The sequence below is a fragment of the Mandrillus leucophaeus genome, unplaced genomic scaffold (genome assembly GCF_000951045.1).
Source record: "Mandrillus leucophaeus isolate KB7577 unplaced genomic scaffold, Mleu.le_1.0 Scaffold347, whole genome shotgun sequence".
Taxonomy (NCBI): domain Eukaryota; kingdom Metazoa; phylum Chordata; class Mammalia; order Primates; family Cercopithecidae; genus Mandrillus; species Mandrillus leucophaeus.
In genome coordinates, this window is record NW_012103665.1 from 1156136 (window position 1) to 1179107 (window position 22972).

Below are 22972 nucleotides of genomic sequence, written 5' to 3' on the forward strand. Positions count from 1 at the left end.
CAGCCACCTCTAATTTCACAACACTGAAGGGTGAGGTGCACTAGTGGTTTCTTTTTTTTTTTTTTTTAATTGCACAGACACAAAGAATGGAAACTGCCCTGAACACTCACAAGTGAAAGGCCCAGTTCATGACAAATACAGCTTGAGTCAGCTGTCCATGCAAAGTACATGTATATTGAAGGAATGAATAACATACCCATTCCGAGAGATCACTGAGCTAGCAAAATCAAAAACAAAACAGTAAATGGATATTTTAGCATGCGCAGGTTTTGCCGAAAGCTTTCAACTTATTTGAGGAGTCTACTGATGCTTACTACAGAGTTAAAAAACAAACAAACAAACAAACAAAAACAGAATAAAGAGGGTGGATTTCCTACCTGGTAAATATTTTGCTATCTTAGAGGTTTGCAAGAGCGTTAAATGTAAAAGTTTGTTTTTCCTGTTTTTTCTAGTACAGTGCTGATGTCATTAACAAACTATAAGCAAGCAATGTGCTGTCACCTAAGTCAGCTGTATCACTTTTTTATAACTACATTTACATAAAAAAATCCACCCAAGCAAAATGGTCAATACCTGTATCAGGCAATTTGGAATTTCTCTTAGAATTGCCATCAATTAATCAATCACTCAGATTTTGCTTAGACCAAGAAAGGTGCTTTCTTACCATGAAGTAAGGTCTTCCAGATGGCATATTTTAACTAAAAACCACGTCATCAAAAGGCCAGTCCAAAACTGAAATGTGGGTTATTTACACATACCTTCATAAATATCAGCTTATGAAGGAAACATTAAAATCCATTATATCAGCATAAGATCCTAAAATCATAGCATAACATGAGAAAGAATAGTAAGGAGGGGAAAGGAAAGGGGGAAGAGAATGTACATATGTTTAATGACAATTTGGTCTGTGGAAAAAAACACATCGAAACTTTAGTTCGGAGGCCTCTCATTTGTAATATTTAATTTGTCAAAATAATTCCTAGCTCTTTGAGGAAAGAAAACCTGTCAAATATACACAATATGTCTCCTATAATTCCACAAGAAAATTTACAGGAGAACCTTGTCTCAAAAAAAAAAAAATTAAAATTATGTAGTCAATGCTTAGTGCTTTAGGGTTGCTGTCCCGGATGGATTTTGTAAAATTCTCCTCGTCCACAGCAAAGAAAAAAGAGAAAAACACATTTATTCATTCTACCTAAATAAATGGGAGCCAAGGTCTCAAAAGTAATGGTTAATACAAAAAGGTGAACATTTCCACAGCTCCTCAGTGATGGGCTACAGCCCATAGGACACACCAGAGGAAGTGATGTGATGATACTTTTCCATTTTAACTTGGTACATTGCAACCATTACAGACCTGGGAAAGGATTTTGCATCTAAGTGATGTCATATAGAGGTGGGGAACTTAAAGCCCAGTTGGTAAGAGATTTACTTGAAGTTAAATTTCCAGTTGGTGGCAGTGTTAAGACCAAATCTAAACCTCCAAACTCCCAGCTTTGTCACCGAAACAGGCTGCCTGCCATGAGTACATCTGTAAAATGAACTCTAACACAGGGCAGCTTTTAAAGAGTAGGTTTCAACACGCTTTCGCACGTGAGAGCAATTCTGCCAAGTCGTTTTGTTATTTTGCGAGTATAAAAACATTATTTTTGTAGCAGGTGTGGATGGACAGCCATAGATTAAAAAAAGGAAAGACCAGCATCTGAAACCAGAATGTTATTTTTCTCCCTCTCCAAAGAAAAAGCAGAGTCAAGCCAAGCAAGTTAAAAATTTAATGATGTGATATCCTGCTCTCACCAATTAGGTGTAGGGAGGAGGAGTGTCCCCAAGGTTAGCAGCCTGAAAGGCATCGGCACTGGGGTGGGGAGGTCCTGAGTGAGGGCACCAAGGACGTTTGTGGACAGCTTGAGGCAGAGGCTTATTTAACCCATGAGTACAAAGGAAATTCACGCTTTCGACACTTAGCGTGGTTATTCTGACCGTAGGGACTTGACACTTCTACAGGCAAGACCTCGGACTTAAATCACAATATAAGCATGAGTGACTTAGTACTTTGTCTCTAAAGGAAATCTTACGAACTCTCCTGAAGTGTAATCAATGCTTGTTAGATTTGACTCATTAAATTATGTATTTTTAAAACTGTAATATTAAAACATGTAAATGAGGATGAGGTCTAAAGTTGTGGACACAGTTCCTCCGTCAGTCATGTTTCCTCCTCACATACATACAAAATAAATTATATTACTAATTTTTTTCTAACAGTTATAAAGGGAAGATAAAAACCTCAGAGTGAAATGCTAAATCTGAATGATGGTGGCTCCCCTTTTCTTCTATGATATAAAAGTGTTGGCGGTTACACAGGAACCCAGGAAGCAAGAAGTAAGGATCCTATTAGGCCTCTTCATTCCAGATGAGTTTGCAGCAACATGTCGAAATCTCGGCACAACAACAATTCAGACGTTAAACAAGGGGTTTCTAATAATTCCCTTCATCAGTGTTTGTTGTATTTATCACGTAGCAGTGTCAGGGCAGACGCATTGTTAGCTGATTCTTTCTTAATGATGTTGCCACTTGTCACTAAATTTTCTGTGACTTTATGAGATGAATGAATGTCCTGAACTTGGTTGCAAGGTAAATATCTCATGTATCTCATGACATGCACTGTAAGGACCTTTATATGAATATAGCGTTAACGTATGTTTACGCTTCACTGGCCATTTCCAAGGTCACATGATACCAGGAGACAGCCTCTAGCAGTCACAGGCATGTCATCCTCAGGAAGCAGTAACATATGACAAATGTGCCACACCATTTCACTAGCAACCATGCTGTGTGTGGTATTTTCTACTGTAAAGACAAGGATAAATCAAAGTAGCCAAAATCTCCTTTCAGAGTAACAGGACTATCAAATCACACAATACAGGGAAATGAAGAACTTCTCAGTGAGGACATCTGTTATAAAGGTTCTTGCAGAAATAATATCTTTCCAGGTCACATTTCCCAATCAAGGTTTTTTTTTTTTCTTTTTTTCTTTTTTTTTGAGATGGAGCCTTGCTCTGTTGCGCAGGCTGGAGTACGGTGGCATGATCTCAGCTCACTGCAAGCTCTGCCTCGCAGGTTCAGGCCATTCTCCTGCCTCAGCCTCCCAAGTAGCTGGGACTACAGGTGCCCGCCACCACGCCTGGCTAATTTTTTTGTATTTTTAGTAGAGACGGGGTTTCACTGTGTTAGCCAGGATGGTCTCGATCTCCTGACCTCGTGATCTGCCCACCTTAGCCTCCCAAAGTGCTGGGATTACAGGCTTGAGCCACCGCGCCTGGCCCCATCAAGGTTAAAAGGCTGCTTGTGTATCAGCATACCAGATATTTTAGCATCCACAGTCAGGCATAATCTTATGTGTTCTGGACATGGATAAAGTGTCACGTTCACGTGGCAACTATACAATTAGTTTAATATTGATATTTATATATATCATTTATATAATTCATTTTATATTTATATTTCATCTCTCTTTGTAGTTGTAAAGACCTGACATTGATGAAGTCAACTTTTAGAGAAAACCGGAGCCCTTATCGGAAGGAGTGCAGCTGGTAATTGTGTTAACCAAGGCCTTTCATTTCTAGAAGCATTATGCCAGTTCATGTCAGAACCCATTTGGAGTTAAGTTTAACATGCACCTAGTTGTGTAGCACAGGACTCTCCTTCCTTTGAGGCAGTTTGAATGTTCCTGAAGGATCCATATAACAGGAGGATGTGGACCAGGGATGAAGAGAGGAAAAAATACTTTTCTTTTCAAACTCACAGGCACTTGTAGGCAGTGATCTCATTTAATTCTCACCCAGTTCTATGAGATAGACTGCATCTTGAAGATGTGGAAATTAAGGTACAGAAAGGAGAAATAACCTGCCCCAGAGGACATCTGGTCCAATATAGGCTGGACTGAAAAACACATCTGCCTGACACTGAAGACTGAGCATTTTTTTCATCACCAATGCTGTTTGCTCTCACTTTAAAGTCATTTCTATAGGATGACGGAGATTGAGGGCTTAGAGGGAGATAGGGACATCTCTTTCGGCTCCGTGTCCGGCCCAAGGTTGGTAGACACTATAGGTCTAAATCAATTGAAAATGTGAAAATAATATTTGATTGCAGGAATTTTACTTCAAACTGTAGCCATAAAATTGGCCACAGTGCCAAGCATCTATCCCTTGGTAATTTTCCCCAGAATAAAATTACATCGGATTAGATCAGAGGTAAAGTGATCCAAGGAGGAGGTGAGATAGGGCAGACTCTGAGAGGCACAAAATGTTCTCTGCTCCAGGTCCTCATCATCACTGATTCTCCTTCTCAATATAAAGCTGGCTCCCATGTACTACTGGCTGCAGCTAAGGATATTTAAACAATAAAGAAACCTCTTTGCTGTTAAATTAGGGCACTTTTGTTTTCTTTGTTAGCAAGAGAAATTGCTGCAGAATTGTAAATCCTTGCAAAAAGACTTCTGTACACTCAACACGTGAGTAAAAAAACAGCTGAAGTCATTTTTAAAAATGTCCAGTTGCTACACAGCAGTGAACAGACACAGTACACCAGGACCAATCTTTGACTAGAAGGAAAAATTATACTCTTCAAAGCCTCCCATTTGGTGGCAGTCATGATCATTAGTGAAAGCAATATCTATTTAAGAGCAGAAAATGGCTATTTCCAAACAGAATGGAATGGCATGCAAAGAAGGCTTCATCCCACTCAAACATCCCCAGGCTCTCCAGAGAATCATTCTGCTCTGTCATGTTAACTCACTTCCTTATTTTTCCTTTTTCTTCCCTGCTGAATATTATCTTCTAAAATCAAATAAAGTACCAATAGTAAATGTGCACAGTAATTACTTCAGAAAAGCAAAATAATCAGACTCAAGAGATGATATAAAACTCGTGTTTTTCACATGAAAGACTGAGAGCCCAGATGGAATTGTGAGAAAGTTCCAAGAGGGTTCTAGTACCCGAAGCTGCTGTTCAGGTAACTATTCTATGGAGTCATCAATGCATAGTAAAATAATATGACTTGAAAACTGTACCTTCCCATCTGTGTTCCATCTCTCTTCTCACATCCCCTTTCTCTGAGATCTCCAGTGAATACTACTCCTTATAATAATAGTGATAAATGTGTCGAGATGGGAAATAACTATCAGGTCTCTCTTATCTTGGGCAAAAATAGAACAAAAGGCAATATGGAAAATTTCAGAGTCTGACTCAACATCATGACGACGATGATGATTCTATAGATATTAACAAAAATGTCATGGATCATTTATTTTGAACGTGGAGTTTTTAAAGAAGAGTAGATTATTCAAATAAGATTGAATGTATTAGTTTCTAAATGTTGTAACTTATAAATGGCTCCTGAAATATATAATTACATTAAACAAACTTCTGCTATAACATGCCTGGTAATTAAGGTAGGTCTTATTCATATATTCTAAAATGAAGAGCTCAGTTTTATTAAAGTGAGTCCTACCATTCTATTTGGAACATGAATGATTACTTACTCCTCTTAAGACAAACCAAGTTAAGACTTAAGTTCTTTGCAACAAAGAAGAACCAGAACTTTTGAATTTACTTTCTCATCTATAGGACTCTGAACCACTCAAGCTAAATGATAAAGAAAAAGAAGTCCTTTGAAATATACTTTTAAAACAAAACAGGATAAGAGAATAGCCAAGAAATAATTCCCCAATTAACAGAGTATCTCTTTGTCTCCTTAATTTCTAACCTGGGACCATAGAGTAGGTTGGGTGTAGCAGATCTTTTTTGACACTGAAAAAGTGGTGATATTTAAAATCAGCTAGGTCTCCCTCATCAAAGCTTTCTGTATATGATGCATCTTGGAAAAAGAGTGATCAATTAAAAAAAAAAAAGTCTCCCTAAACTGGAAGTGTTTGAGGGTATGTGGAAGATATAAGATGCTGAGGTCAATGCAAGGAACGGGGAAGTGAACCCAGACTGAGGCAAACATTAAATGAACAAAAATCTCACCTGTGTTAATGATCTAAGGCACAAAGCAAACTATTCTCAGTGGTCTTCCTACAGTATACTGTTATAAATCAAGAGAGTGAAAAAACACAAATATTTGGTATTAAGAGTCTTAGAGATCTAACTCACAGAACACTGTGGCCCCAAGAGATTAGATGTACCCTTGGGTACATCTAATTAAGGGCTGGAGGATGACCGAAATGGAAACATCGATTCTCTTGATCCTACAGTCAATTGTCTCTTCTACTACAAATGAGACATGTCCGTATTATGCACGACTTCAAGTAAGAACAAACTGTGCTACTAGGTAACTGTGAACAGTTTCTACCCACAGACAGTGTACTCTCCAGTGAGAAGAAAAAAAGACTTGCAATGACAGTACAGAGTGGTAACAGCTATGATAGAAAAAGTACCTAATGTTGTCCCAGCAACAGACTTGTGGGGTCTGCAGAGGCTTCTCAACTGATCTAATAACTAAACTGGTTCCTTGAAGGATACATAGGGATTACATAAGGGAAGTGAGAGAGGAGGAGGAAAGCTGTTCCATGTGGAGGGAATAGTTGATATGGAGGATCAGAGGCAAAAGAGAACCGGCATATTTGAGGCAGACAGAGGAATTCAATGTCACTGGGACACTGAGTACTTGGTGGGATGTAGATGGGGCAGGAAAGGTGAACAGGGCTCACCAACTCCTAAAGGGCTCTATGCCACGTTTAGGAATTTGGAATTTATCTCAAAATAATGGGAAGACAAAGGATTTTAAAACAGGCAACTGTAATAATTGTATTTGCATTTTGGAAGAACTGCTGAGTGGAAAAATGGGAGGGGGGGTAAATATAGAAGCAATCAAAGCAATTAATAGGCTGTTGCAGTAACCGAAAGGTAGAGGATAGTCATCTAATGGAGTATGGGGGAGTAAGGGTAGTGGAGAGAAATGGTTGAATTTGAGATATTCAGGCAGTAGAATTAAAGTGTTTGATGATAAATATATAAAAACGAATGTAAGTCATTAGGAAAGGGAAGAGTCAAAAATTATTTTGAAATATCTGGGCAAAGTCTTGCCCAAAAGCCTTCTGACATGGGCAATATGGAGCTTGTCTCTTAGTTACAAGGATCATTTTACTGACAATGGAAACTCAAGACAATTCTGTACTTGCTCATCATCAGTGAAACCATCAAGTTCTAGACACCTGTCAAAGACTCAGAATTCTGCAGGAAATCATGTTCGAACTTGGTTGTGCTCCATTGGAGCAGTCCTAACTCCCCAGTGAGATTTCTCCAAGGACAAAGAAACTAGCTCACAGGCACCCTCAATCTCAAGACCCTCTCAGTCTCTCCACATTCGCTGGTGAATTCTGGGGTAAGAGAGGGGAGTAGGCTCAGCGTCCTATGCCTTGCTCGGGTAGCCTTAGCGGTGGTCTATTTTCTGGTGGAAGCTGATTAACTCAAAGGAAGCAGAAGCCGGGTTGCTGAATAACAACTAAACTCCGGGAGAAAGATTTACTATCTCCATATGAATCATCTCAACAGTCCTAAATTTTTCAGTTCAAAGTTGGACGAAATGTAGAATGTATTTTGGGGATGTGGTGCATCCCAATCCCAACCCAGGACACAATTCAGGTACTCACCCCTTCGCCGCCATTTTCACCTGTGTTGGCAAGCATTTCCTGCAGGGCTCTGACAGATAGGGACTGTTCCAGCACAAAATTGCAGACGCAGAGATCTGGAGGAATGTACTGTGGAAATAAAATCAGAATGAGGATACCTACTCGTATCAGTCACGCAACAACATCCCAAGGGCAAAGAGCCTATGAATCAAAATGACAGTTGGATGGGTGAATAGGAATGCAAAAAGGTGGCTTTCTCCTATTCAAGATGGGTTTTAAGCTGGTTTCTAAAGAATAAGAAAAGCCCCATATATCAAGGGAATAGTTTCCAACATGTCAGGATCAACTTGAGGGAAGGTACATAGGGAAGAACACAGACATAGCCTTGCCAAAGAAGGGAGAGGAAGGGAAGGCTGATCTATCTACAGCCATGTCTGGGTGAGACCAGAAAAAGCAAGCCACTGGAATCTCCTCCACAATAATCTGGAAAAGGGCAGTGGACAGACCATAATGTGGCTCTAGACAGTAGGGACCCTAATAGAGAATCCATTGATTTGTTAAGAAAACCTGGATATAGTATAAAAAGAGGCCATAGAGGGGGTTAAGAGCTATATAAATATAGCATAATCAAAGAAATGTCCAGAACTTTAAGAAATGATGATCCCTATAATTCCATTTTATTAGAATCAGTTAACAGTGACCAGTTAACATCATGACATTCATGCCTATTCTGGGACATTTCTTAACAGTTAAAGATAGCCTTCTTTGCATACTAACAGTAGCTAATCTTTATTGAGTACTTTATGCCAGGTACTGTTCTAAGGGCTTTGCATATGTTAACTCATTTAATCTTCACAACCACCTTATAAGATAGGGACTATTAATATTCCAGTTTCTCGCCAAGGAAACGAAGGCACAGTGAGTTTAGGTCGCCTGCCCAAGTGTTACATTTGGCTGAGTCAGATACAAATCCGGACAGTCTGTCTCCAAAGTCCATGCACTTAACCCTACACTGTTCCTGCCACTAATAAAAATATTAAAGTTTTTCTTCACTGTGAGAACATTTTAGATCAGCAAATATTCAAGTATTTCATTTATGCAGGGCTTGATATTGGAAAAGATACAAAGAAATACAAAGCTAAATCATGGCCTTTCTGGAGTTTACAATCCCATTTCGATGACACACCATTTTCCTTGAGAAAACAGCTTGTGATCACCTGTGTATTAATCCTGTGTTTCCTACATGATATTGGCAGAATATCAATACCGTGAGAACAGGAATGAGGAATGAGGGCCAGAAGTCACCGACAGCCATGCCTAACACTTCGAAACAGGTAAAGCTGTTTCCATGGAGCTCCACTTTAAAAGCTAAACCAAGTCTGCTGCTAAGGCTCCGACAACCTCTCTAACTTCAGCATTTAGTTTTAAAATAAAAATAATGGAATTGACCATCTTTAACTTCCCTTTAATTTCCGAGTGTTTGTTTATTCTTCCTCCTCTCCCAACTGCAATATTCTAAAAAATAAGATAATCGGCCTGCTGGACCTACCTACAATTTTCCTTTATTAAAGTTGTGAGCCAGGAATGGATAATCCTATTCCAAAGGCTGCTGGCTCTGGGTAATGTACATTTTCAAGTAGTTTTCAACTAAGGATTTGAGTGAGTACTTCTTTTTTTTTTTTTTTTTTCTCCTGAGACGGAGTCTGGCTCTGTCACCCAGGCTGGAGTGCAGTGGCGGGATCTCGGCTCACTGCAGGCTCCACCTCCCGGGTTCATTCCATTTTCCTGCCTCAGCCTCCCGAGTAGCTAGGACTACAGGTGCCCGCTACCAACGCCTGGTTAATTTTTTGTATTTTTTGGTAGAGATGGGGTTTCATCATGTTAGCCAGGATGATCTCGATCTCCTGACCTCGTGATCCACCCGCCTCAGCCTCCCAAAGTGCTGGGATTACAGTCGTGAGCCACCGCACCCGGCCTTGAGTGAGTACTTTTCTACTTAAATACTTTTCTGCTCAAAGTCTCTATGCTGAGAAATCCTAAAAACCTAGTCTTGGAATTCTGGCAATACAGGAATTTGCCCAATCCTTTTTATTAAAACAATTAACTAAGAAGAGATTGTAACAGAGGAGGACTACCGCCTTTACTTTATGTTGTTCACTTTGTTTTCAAAGTCTGTTCCCAAAGCAGGTAATTAACTCATTTGTATGGGACTTGAGCAAGCAGGCGGCGGGTGATGCAGGGCAGAGCTTCATATCCAGGAGATGTTTGTACAGTACACACAGCATTATTACAAGTAGCATACAATTATATGATAAAGCATTTCCTTAAGACCTTATACTATAAACATATATTGTCCAACTTCGCCTTCCAAAAGGTGATGCTATCTCAGGAGATTTTAGAGAGATTTTTCTATCACTCTGCCTACCTGAATTTCATGTTCCCAGAACAGGAAGCATAAAAGCCATAGTTTGCTTGTTTCCTCCTCTTCCAATTCATTAGAATGAATGATTTGGAGATTTCCCATGGAAGAGTGTCTGCAGTTATGGTTGGTTTTTTGGCAAATTAGTTAAATGGTCACAACATTCATGCCCATTTTTACAATAAACCTATTCAGTCTATTCTCTTTAAGACAGAAACCTTCATAGCTCCAAATGCTAGAGATTCTGCCCTTACATGACATCATGTCATTCTAAATCAGCTTGGTTTCCTTCCTGTGTCTGGTTTGTTCAGACAGGAGACAGGAGCTCTCCTTGTCTCTGCCATCAACCATTTTGAAGGAGAAGCACTAATAGATAATAGGGACACCAGCCATGCTATCATTATAGCTGTCCTTTCAATCCGGGTATTGAAAGTCCCAGGTGGTCACAATTTCATTACTGGTTTGAATGGGTATGTTTAAACAGGACAACGGCGTGCATGAAGAGGAAGCCTCTCAAATGGGAGCACTGTATCTGCCACTGGTTTACAAAGTTTCCCGGCAGCTTAGTTTCTGTACGTCTGGAGTGTGGTCCCTGCCTGGACTCTCTGTACTTGGGAATAAGAGCATGCCACTCCAATAGCACACAGAACAACGTGTGGGCAGTGGTAAGGGAGGGAACAGAGCAACTGGAATGTCTGGAGAAAAACAAAACAACTAAAAACTTGTGACATGAATGGAGCACAGAGCCATCTGACCTATGCCAGCTGCCACCCTTAATTAAACTCCAAACTGGCCTGAACTCCCACGCCCCCCCTCCTGAAGAATAAGCAAAGGCCACTGGTCCATCAAAGCTAATTTGTTTGGAGCCGTGAGAGTCCCCTAGGAGACCAGCTCATTGTGTCTGTGCTGTGGAACCTGTGCCTCAGTCACTCTACCTGACAGGCATGGGGCAAGTGTTTGATGATTCTCAGCACGGAGAGAAGGGCTCTGTTGACATCTGTTCTGAAATAGCTCCTCATCACTCTCCCCAAGACCTGTCCTGAGCCTAGAGAAGCACTACATTTCCAAATGTCCTACAGGAAACCTTGAGATGCCAGGGCCCTGAATAAGCCAGGAACTAGGATTCACTTAGCCTCACTATGTGGAAAATAGTAGGAGGCAAGGTTTATATATCCTCCATGCTCCATAAATCTACATAATAGCATATTTCTCTGGGGCTTATTGAATCCTGGCTAGTAGGAATCTGCTGCCCCTGTTTTGTAGTCATTTAGCATTTCACTATCTGGGAATCCACAACAGGCCCTTTGCACTGTACTAGCAAACACAAGCCAAGCCCTCAGGGAAATGAGGTGGGGAGTTAATTACACAAAGGAAGATGGTCACCTCTCCATTGTACTGTTAACTGCAGTCTGTTTTGGCTTATATAGTTCTTGATGCACTGAGGTTTGTCTGTTTCACTACACTGTGGGTCCCCTGAAAGAATCTGTGCCTTATTCTACTGTTGGTATACCAAATACATAGAATAGTAAGCACCCAACTCAAGTCTTCTTGAACAGACTGTCCTTCAATACTATCATCCAGGAGTGTGTTGCTGATTATGGCTGTGGCTGTAGACGGACTGCAATGACTCTTCAAGTCTCCTGCCTGTTATTCAACACTTCTTTCTTCTCCCAGTGTCATGAGCCCCTTTCACTTCTGTTAATCCGACTGGTTCCTACACAGTCATGCCTCAGTGATACACCTTGTAGGTGTGTCAATGGCTCTGAAGGCACTACAGGAGATACTGGTGAAGAGTGAACACTCTAGTGTAGGACTACCTGAAGTCAAGTCTCTGATCGACTATTCACTAGCTGAATGACCTTATGCAGGTAACTTAGTTTCTGTTATACATGCCTTTGTTTCCTTATCTGTATAATGGAGATATAATAGTACCTACTTCTTAGAATAAACTAAGGTTTTATATTTAAAGAGCTTAAAATAGGATCTGATGTATACAGTAAATAATAAATGTCAAGCATATCCAACAAAGAGCAATGAAATCAAAACTCAGTAACTCACTTATATGTTCACTAATGTATTTTTGAAGTTCTTATTTGTGTAAGAATAAGGCAAAATCCCTGTTTTACAGGATTGTGTGATTTAGTGGAATGTCAGGGAAGCAAATGAATAATTTTCAAACTATGAGACAAAAGGCCCAGAGGTAAGAAAACATGTGAGGAAGCATATGGAGTTGAGGATGGCTGGAGTGGAGAGAGCGAGATAGAGGGGAAGAAAGAGCGGGAGGAGGGAGGGGACAGATGGGGAGAAAAGGATGGAGGACAGGGAGGGAAACAGAGGGAAGAGCGGTAAAGAAGGGTAGAAAGGGAGAGAGAGGAAGACAGAAAGGGAGAGGAAAGGGACAGAGAGAGAGGGAGGGGAGTAAGCATGGGGAGGTTAGAAGTGAGGCTGAGGAAGAAGTAGGTATTAGACTGGGTCTTGAGTACTCTTGCCAAGGAGGAGTTTGGGCTTCATTTTCAGAGAATAGGGTGCCATTAGGCAAGTTATGTAGGAAATGAAATAATCAAATTTGCATCTTTGAAAGAATTGCACGTCCAGTGTTAAGAAGGCTAAACTGATTTTTGACAAAGGCATTAAGAGCATACACTGGGAAAGAACAGTCTCTTCAACAAATGGTGCTGAGAAAACTGAATGTGCATATGCTGAAGAATGAAACAATACCCCCCACACACCATATACAAAAATCAACTCAAAATGGATTAAAGACTTAAATGCAAGACTGGAAATTATAAAACTGTTGGAATAAAACATCTAAAAATGGTTCAGGACATTGGTGTGGACAAAGATTTTATGAGTAAGAAAGATCTCAAAAGCACAGGCAACAAAACAAAAATAAATAGGATTATATCAAAAAATCTTTTGCACAGAAAAGGAAACCATCAACAGAGTAAAGTGACAGCCTGAAAGATGGGAGAAAATATTTGCAAACTATTCATCCGACAAGGAATTAATATCCAGAATAGACAAGGAACTCAAACAACTCAACAGCCCCCTCCCCACCCCCACAAAAAGAAACTCAACGACAAAATGAGCACATGGTCTGAATAAACATTTCTCAAAAGAAGACATAGAAGTGGGCAACAGGTATTTGAAAAACGCTCATATCACTAATTAGGAAAATGCAAATTAAAACCACAATGATAGCAGTCCAGTTGAGATGCCTACTATCAAGATGACAAAAAAATAAATGCTGGTGAGGATGCATAGAAGAGAAAACTCTTATACACTGTTGGTGGGAATGTAAATTAGTACAGTTATTATGCAAAACAGTATGGAGGGTCCTTGAAACACAACTACCGTATGATCCAGCAATCCCACTACTGAACAGAAAATGAAATCAGTATATTGAAGAGAGATCTGCACTCCCATGCTTATTGCATGACATAGCCAAGATATGGAATCAATCTGTGTTCATCAACAAATAAATGGATAAAGAAAATGTGTTATATATGTACAATGGAGTATTATGCAGCCATAAAAAAGACTAAAATCCTGTCATTCGTGGCAACATGGGTGAGCCTGGAGGACATTATGTTAAGTGAAATAAGCTAGGCACAAAAAGAAAAATACTGCATATTCTCATGTACATGTGGAATTAAAAGAAGTTGATCTCATAGATGTAGAGAGTAGAATGGTGGTTACTAGAAGCTGGGAAGGGGTGGGGAGAGAGAGGTTGGTTAATGGATGTAAAATTGCAGCTAGCTAGGAAGAATAAAATTCTAGTGTTCTATAGCACTTAGGGTGACTATGGTTAACAATAATTTAATGTATATTTTTAAATAGCCACAAAAGCAGATTTTGAATGTTTCTAACACAAATAAACGATAAAGGTTTGAGGCAACAGATGATTTTATCCTTACATATTGTATAAATGAATCAAAACATCATACTGTACTCCATAAATATATACAATTCTTATGGGCCAATTTAAAAAAGAGAGATAAAGAAGGCCAGGCTGAAGCAGAGAGATAAATTAGGAGGTTTTGCAGTCAACTGGGTAAGAGGTGACAATGGCCTAAATTAAAGTAGCAGCAGTAGGAACAGAGATAAGGGAATGGATTTTTAAAATCTTGAGAAGTTAGGAGAGATGAGGCCTGGTGACTAAGTGGATATGGGAGATGATAGAGCAAGAGTGGGAGATGAGCAGGTTTCTACTGGATGGGTCAGAATGCAAAAAGGATAGGACTCAGCAAGAACAAGCCATGGCAAGTGTCAGAAAGAGCATGCAGACAGCGTTTAAACTTGACAGATGGCCCACTGGGACCTCTCATTTGGGCCAACAGAAAGGTGACGGGAAAGGGGAGAAATTTCTGTGGTGATGTATAGGCATCTCTGCAGATGTCAGCAGAGGTAGGCTCCTCTGGGAGAAGAGGAGGAATCTGGGGAATGAAAGCGTACTCTCCACAAAAGGAGAATTAGTGGAGGCTGGGCAACCAGAGTCAGCCCAATTAACCTCACTGTCCTTTCCCGTATCAGCCATGTGGCTAGTCAGTACTTAGAGAAAGCAACAATGCACAGTCAGTCCTGTACCAGCTGCTCCGGGGACAAAGAAACAAAGTAAGGCATGGTTTCTGTCCTTCAAAGAATTTTTTTTTTTTACCTATTTGAAGAGACAGATCTACAGTACATGAGGCTTTATAAAACAACACACACACACAAAAAAGGAAATTCAATGCTAAATGGAGAGGTCTGGCATATAAAGTCGTGCAGGAACTTTCTCAGGGATGATGAGATTAGACAAGTACACCCAGGCAGGAGCTTGGCCTGAGGGGTGAAGAGGATTTATTCACATATGGGCAAGAAGGAGTTCCTGCACCCAGTAAGATCTCAAATTTTCATTTAATGAATGATCTAAACGGGGGAGTTATTCTTTCCATTTTTTTTGTATTGTATGTATGCATTCTTCCCTTCTGTTTAAAATTTCATTAATTGAAGTAGCATTTTAAAATTACAGGCTTTACAGAATCTCTGTCCTTGCCTCCCTTTACTTTTTCTCTCAATTCCTCAAAGAAAAAGAGCGCATATACGAGGATATCATGAATAAGGAATGAGAATGAGCAAAGGAAAGAAAAAGTAGTACACCACTGCACCAGGCCCTCAATTTCCCCCTTTATGCTCTATTCATGCTACCTGAGACTGCCTCGTTCGGGAATAAATATGAGTGCTGTTCATTGCCATGGCTCTAGATTTCAAATCGTGTGGACACAGAGTCTACTTCTCCAGGGGCATTATGTCTGCTGGTAGCAAGTAGAGATGAACTCAGTCCCCAGTGGCCTGGCTTCTATATGCATTGCATTTACTCCATGACACCACACCACCTCAAACAGGGCTGACTGCCATCTCCCTATGATGGTTTGATATGGTCCTACTCAAAGACATGGATGAGAAGACTTCTCAAGCTCTCCTAGGCAGAAAACCACTATCGCTTCCAGAAAATGTCCCAGGTCAACCAGGCCTCATGGGGTACAGTGGAACTGGATGAGACCACGTTTTCATGGGACAGCATCAGGATAGGTGGAGCTGGTATGTGTAGTTTGTATTTCAGAACCTTGGAGCACTTTAAAGACATTATCTCATCAACCTACAGCAGACCTGAGCTCACTTACAGACTTCCAATCAATTATCAATAACACATAATTATTTGCATTGTATTTATCCTTCGAAGGTGAAGCCAGTCATTAATATCTATACCTCATCTTAACCAGATTTTATTTATGTATTTGTGCAGTTAAATGCTCTTTAAGCCTACCTTTGCGACCTCTGGAAAGTTGTTGATAGTTTATCATGGAGAAAGTTACATGGGCAATGTTTAAATCTGATGCTATTGGCTAGTCTCTGGATTGCTACAAAAATAATAAATAGTTGTATAACCATATCAGAGAGGTGAGTCAACTGAAATACAAAGGAACTTGGTAAAACTTATATGGGCAAGTAGAGAAAGTAGAATCCATATATACATTTTAAATGTGTCCACGAAACTATATAATTGTACCAGGCATTGCACTAAGATGCTTTATAAATACTATGTCATTTATCCCTTACACCAGTGTTTTTAGAGAAGAGGTTTTAGCCATTTTGCAGGTGAGAAAGATTCAGAAAGGCTGAAACACTTCCCCACAATCACACCGCTGGGATGAACATTTAAACCCTAAATTTCAGACCCAGCTTTTTTTGACTCATACTGCATCAGTATCTCTGGAGATAGGGTTCCCATTCCCATCCCTATCCCAAGGTTGTCAAATTATAATCCCACTAGGCTACCTACCTCTCAACTCTTGTGCCTTAAATGAAAGTTAAGGACTTTATTCCTGAGTGTATCTCTCAGAAAGCATTCTCTATTTTAGAATAACGTTTGAGAATGTAAAGACTATGGACTGAAGTTACTGGGACTATCAGGGCTCAAGAGCTCACAAAATCTATATTTTATCAACTTAGGCAGGTGGGATTATTTTCATTTTATGCAGTTCTAAAAATCTGAGACTGACTCACCATATAAGCTTTTTCTTCCAAAACACAATTTAACTCTGGGCATGATGGTGCAAGTTTCAACTATGGACCACATGTGTGATTTTAAATGTGTATATATTCAGATTTTAAACATTTTGAGAAAAGAGAGCTTGCCTGTTTGTATTAAGAGCTGTTACTATAAAAGTTAAAACGTATAAACCTTTCTTAAATTATAGTAAAAGATGGAAAGTTTTTCTGAAGAAGACTATAGAAGCTATTCACATTTGAGCTGTAATGTTGCTTAGACACTGCTAACAAAAGCAATTATATGCACACAGTAAGACGCAGAAAATTTATACTTATTGCTGGAAAATATTCTTTTTTTGGGGGGGGAAGTGAGGAGGAAGATGTCAGTATCTTTTAAAAGAAGGAAGTAAAGAAAATCCCTTCTGATGTCTGAGGAATAAACCACAGAAATGCAATGCTTTCAGCACAAAGACTCTCTCTAGGTGCTTCTTCATTCTAGGGATGAGTGAGCTGCCCCAGGAGAACTGACAGTGGCGGAAAAACGCTACCACAGCACCAGGAGACTTGTAAAGCAGAAGCACTCGCAGCCATGAGCAGAATGATTGCTGTTTCTAGGCACCGTGCTGGCCTGAGGTTTATTCCAACACCACAAGGAATATTCAGAAGGAAAATGATAAAATAAGTTGATCATGTACAAGGAAATTGGAGAAGGTTATCAAATTTATTTATTGAATAGAATAGAAAGCTCATTCTAGAAAGCTTAAATAAATATTTACTTAAGAAAAACGCTTGCTGAAACATTTCTCATGTAAGGGAAGCATCACCACTGCCTAGAAGCAGGGAATCCAAACTGCAGGACAAATATCCTTTGACAAAAGACTTGCTGAGAAATGCCAACCTAATGTGATAAAGAGCTAAAAAAAAAAAAAAAAAAAAACCCACAATCACTGTTTCTTTGCCTATTCCTCAAAGGCCCAGATATATAGCTATTAATTAACACTGATCAACAGATTCATTAAAGTCTAGCCTCTCTTGGGGGAATGTTTATTAACTCAAGTGAGAACAACGCCTGCATCAATCATAATCATCATCATCATCATCACCATCATCATTTATTCTGAGACAAGGTCTCTCTCTGTTGCCTAAGCTGAACTCCAATTCCTAGGCTCAAGAGACTCCAGCCTCAGCCTCTTAAACAGCTGGGACTACTAGCATGTGCCACAGTGCCCAGCTAATTATTCTTTTGGTGGTGCTCAGAGATTTCTCCTAAGAGCTAAAACACATATCTATAAGCTTGCTCTGGAAGGATTAATGCAGAAACATGGCGAGCCCAAGAAACTCCTGGACAGGACTGGCAAAATTTCATATTCCTCGAACCCTTCTCCAGGTGTGTACATTAAAAGCCTGACTCAGGTGATTGTTAAACAGGAGGTCTCTGACACCTGCTTGAGAGAGACTCAAACAACCAGACCAAACAAGCAAATTTGGGACTCTGAGAATAAGGGATTCTCACTCTATATCCGTTCATTAAAATGGATTGAATGGAATTCCATTCATTAAGAGTTTCTTTCAAATAAATAATCCAATAACTGGAGATCTACATGATTCTTATTTTTATTATTTTGCTTGACATGACCCCAACCAAAAGCAATGCTGTGGTGCCCTGGACACCTACATTCTGCTGAGCATAAGTTGTTTCTGGAAGTTAGGAAGAATATTGCCAAGAACCCGGTGAAAATTAGTGTGATAGAGCTTATGTCTTTAAAATTAGGAAGAGGGGGCAGCCAAGAATCAGAGACAAAATGCTGGACAGCTGGCTTGCAAAACTGTCTGCTGGGAAAAAGCGTTAAGTGGCAGGTTGGATGGTTGGTTTAGTTCTCAATGAAGCCCAGTTTTTCCATCTGCCTGACAGCACATGGTCGGCATGTTACAGAGCTAAGGTGCCAACAGGTGAAAAGGTGGAACACTTGCACCTGGAAAAACAAGTTGTGGTGATGAACAGCAACTAATACCTACTGTTGATGGACAGAAATACCTGAAACACTGACTCTCTCCATGGTCATCAAAATATATAGCCATAAATAAACCACCACTTAATGAGCAGCACAGGTACTACAATGAGCTGTGGAAACTTAATGAGGACGTACAATCCCTGGCATTCTAGCTTTTAATGGATGCTGTGATGAGAAACCGTGAAGATGTTATTCCAAAGAGCTTGCATATCAGAAAAATAGCAGAGGCCAGGAGGGAGACAAGGCAGAATGTCAGACAGAAGATAAAAATCAACAACAGTGTCCCATCAATAAGTTAGGGATGTAAGCATCGGTTGGGGGAGGAAGGCAGGGTACACGATGGTGCAGCTAAGATGAGGTAAGAGCGGCAGAAACACAGAGAGATGGGGTGAAGGTTGAGGGGAGAGGGGAGAAGGAAGGTCTAGTCTCAAGCTAATGTTCATGTTTTTGTCTCAAATTTAGTTTCACTGTAGTTTTGGTGGGAAGAACACAAACGAGGATTGCCTCTCCCATGTATTCCTTTCCCATCCCACTTACACTCTCCTCCCTCTGGAATGATGATATAGTTGCTACAGAATTTATAAACCATGGAGAGGCTTTTCTCTATTACCAAGGCAGTGGTATCTAGCAGCTGCTGGATGGGAGAATTTGTGTCTCTTGGCCTTTTCATTGCATAACAGGAAGCGGAAGATTGAGAAAAGCATTGTTAAGCACCCACGAGAGCTGAGGAAATGCCAAACTGGAACTGAAGGCTGACAGACAGAACAGAGACACTGAGTAGCCAGAGGTGGGGCTGTCTCCTTAGGTGCAATTGGCATCAGCATCATTTATCACCTTCGGAGCACTCTAGTCTACGGGGTCCCGCCTGGACTGCAGTATTAGCTGCGTGAGGTTCATGGACCCAGGATGGGAAGTGAATATAAAGCTCAGGGCAACGGAAGGCAAGGACAACAGCTTGGCTGCCAAATGGTTTTGAGTTTTCTCCCCAATGCCTTCTTCCTACTCTCAAACTGAATCCAAATTCCAATGTGGACATGTAGTTTTTATTTTTTGCTCCTACGTGGCATTTTTTTTTTTTTTTTTTTGCTTTGAGAGAAATAAGAATATCTCTAGAAACCAAATTCTAGGTTTAAAAAATAATTAGCAGCAGTACATGGACAGATATTCAAAAATGTGCAGTTTTCAAAAACCTCTGTGGAAATAAATGTTCTAAATATTTTTCTCCAAAATGGAAAAAGTTCTCTTATTTCTCCACAGAGAACTAGACCCCATCCCCTCCAACTGTCTCATACTATCTGAGCTGAACTACCACCACTAGATGTTCACATCTGCAAGGATTTGTACTATACATCCCCAGTGCAAGAAAGCACATAACACTCATCACAGACACTTAAAAATATATACATTGGGCATGCGGCAGAGGCTACAGGAGATAAAATGTTCACTTAGCAGTGTTTGAATAGAATGGTAATAGAAAGACCGATCCCCTCCTCAGACCATATCTTCTTCAATCATGTCATCCTTACCAGGAAGAATTTTAAGTATGGAGGCTGGGTAAAATTAGAAGTGTTCATTGAACTGTGGTGATCTATTGGATCTCCTTCTCCCCAAATCTTTCCTGGTTGAAGTCATTGACATCTTTCACCCAGGGCATGAGCTGTGTCTGATAAACACAGGGAAAGCATTAGGAGACTCGATCTCCTCCTACTTGAATCCAACCCATCACTCAGTATCTGGGGGGACTGGCCAGGAAATACCACATCTAATGCTACATCTGTCCAACCATCCAAGTTCACATGACTGGGCTTTCATCTTGAGCTCCCTTCCTCTGCTCTGCTGAGTAATCAACCAGGGTTACTGAGGTTCTCCATCAACAATGAAGACAGGGAAGGGGTGTTGCATGACAAATTATGGCCTTTCTTTTTCCCTCCTGGATAACTAAGAGTTATCTCCAATACATAATGGTTGAGTTCACTTGGCAGCACTAGGCAGAATGAATGCATTGATAGAAACTGATGGAGCAATGCCACACCTCAAAAAGCAAAGTCCTTGCTCACGGCAACCTAAGCAAGGTCTGTCAGACCCTATGAAGACAAATGCTTCAAATTAGCCATTTGCTCTCCTGTGGCGTTCATCCTTATGTTCTTAGTGAACTAGACACAGATGAAAGCCATGTTTGGCTGCCTATTAAACTTGTATATTTTGGAAAGGAAGCAAGTCTATCTATTACTATAGCAACTGGAAACCTATGACAGAATGTGGGTAAGTTTGAATGTGATGCTAATGAAGTCGAGATCATAGCTTTGCTTTATTTTGTGATGACACCAGCACACCTAACCTGGCTAACCAGCTAGCTCCTTTGTCACTGAAGATATTAGTCAAATGACAAAACAGGTGTATAAGGTCAATGACTGCAAATTACCCCTGTCAACAATTTCTCAAAGTGCAGGCTGTAGACCACCTGCATAAGAATTGTTGGGAGTTTATTTTAAAAAAGTAAAAGCCAGTTTCTGGCCCCATCCAATACAAAAATGGGAACTGATGGATATGTTCATTCAAGATTGAGAGCCACCGCCCTTCCAAGAGAGCTCCGTGCCAAGCCCCATGGATACTGGCCAGGCTTATCTTTATGGAGAAGCATTCTTGACACAATTTGCCAAGGAAATTGAGTAGTGAGCAAAACCACAGGGCTCATTTTTCAAGTCAAAAATTGACCAGAGAAGGTTGTAAAAATTCTCGTAAACATCAAAAAGTTCTCATCTTTCTTGACTTTTTTTTTTTTTTTAACAAAAGAGTAATACTCTTCAGCTGTTTACTTAAAAGTTTCTGAACGATAATATTAAGCCTTCCTCTGTTCACTCCATTTCACAGCTTGTATTAAATTCTAAAAACTCTCTTCACCTTTAGGTAAAAGAAGTTAAATTGTTTGAACCTAAATGCCATGGCTTATTAGGGTAATAATTCAGATTTCAAGTCTGAAGTGACTACTCTTGGAATTGAAGAGGTGAAGCTGAGATCAATTATTCCACCCTCAGTGCTATTAGGCAGCAGTGCACCTGAATCACCCCAAAGAGATGATATTCTGTTCTATTTTGAAGTGGAAATATCTTGGGATGTACAGTGACGTACTAAAGTAGGGCTTAAAGCAAAAATCCTTGATGAAAATGCTCCAAGAAGAAACAGATCATTAGGTCAAGAGTTTCTTAATTTTGTCAACTGCTCAGTGGCCCAAAGGCAGCTGTTTGAGAGAGGCTTACAAACAGCTTTCTTGTACCAATTGTTCTCATCCTCTAAAAGCTTTGGATAAAGCTCAATTAAATGGAAGAAAAGTGATTTGAAGACATTCTTATAGAGAATGCAGCAAAATCCTGGAATGACTGAGTTAGGAACACTTTGTAATTATTCCCTGAAATAATTTAGATGAAGCAAAACAAATTCCCAATAGTGTTTTGTTAATACATTATTTAAAAATCAACTGTTTGCTCTATGTCAGGAAGTTAAGAATAAAAAAGTTTTTTGTTTGCAAGTGGTTCAAAATGTTTCAGTTCATAGAGTTTGGTCAGGTCATTATTTAAAAAGAATGAAACTTTAAGGAATGAGGCAAATGAGGTACCATCTCACCATCTCAGAGTGGCCACTATTAAAAAGTTAAAAAACAACAGATGCTGGTGAGGTTGCAGAGAAAAAGGAATACTTATACACTGTTGGTGGGAGTATAAATTAGTTCAACTGTTGTGGAAAGCAGTGTGGTGATGCCTAAGCTAAAAGCAGAACCACCATTTGACCCAGCAATCCCATTACTGGGTACATACCTAGAGGAATAGAAATCATTCTAGAATATTCTATTCCACATGACTATTCATTGTAGCACTATTCACAAGAGTAAAGATATGCAGTCAACCTAAATGCCCACCAATGGTAGATTGGATGAAGAAAATGTGGTACACATACACCATGGAATACTATGTTGCCATAAAAAATGAGCGATGCTATGTCTTTTGTGGGAACATGGATGGGGCTGGAGGCTATTATCCTCAGTAAACTAATGCAGGAACAGAAAATCACATTCTTGATGTTCTCACTTAAAAGTGGGAGCTAAATGATGGGAGCTTATGAGCACAAAGAAGGAAACAACAGACATGAGTCTACTTGAGGGTGAAAGGTGGGAGCAGGGAGAGGAGCAGAAAAAATAACTATTGGGCACTGGGCTTAATACCTGGATGATGAATGATCTGTACAATAAATCCCTGTGACATGAGTTTAACTATGTAACAAACCTTCAAGTGTACTCCTGAACTTAAAAGTTAAAAACATAAGGAACATAAAGCTGCTTATGTAAATGTCTGAAAATCTTAATTTCTAAAAAAATTGTAGGCA

At 39.9% G+C, this 22972-nt stretch overlaps 1 protein-coding gene across 1 annotated transcript in view; it reads right to left on the minus strand.

Moving 5' to 3' along the window:
- RYR3 (ryanodine receptor 3) overlaps positions 1-22972 on the minus strand; it is a 403627-nt gene that overhangs the window by 364640 nt on the left and 16015 nt on the right. Inside the window, exon 2 of the mRNA XM_011989131.1 lies at positions 7655-7762. Coding sequence (XP_011844521.1) covers positions 7655-7762 — 108 coding nt within the window. The remainder of the gene's footprint in view (positions 1-7654; positions 7763-22972) is intronic.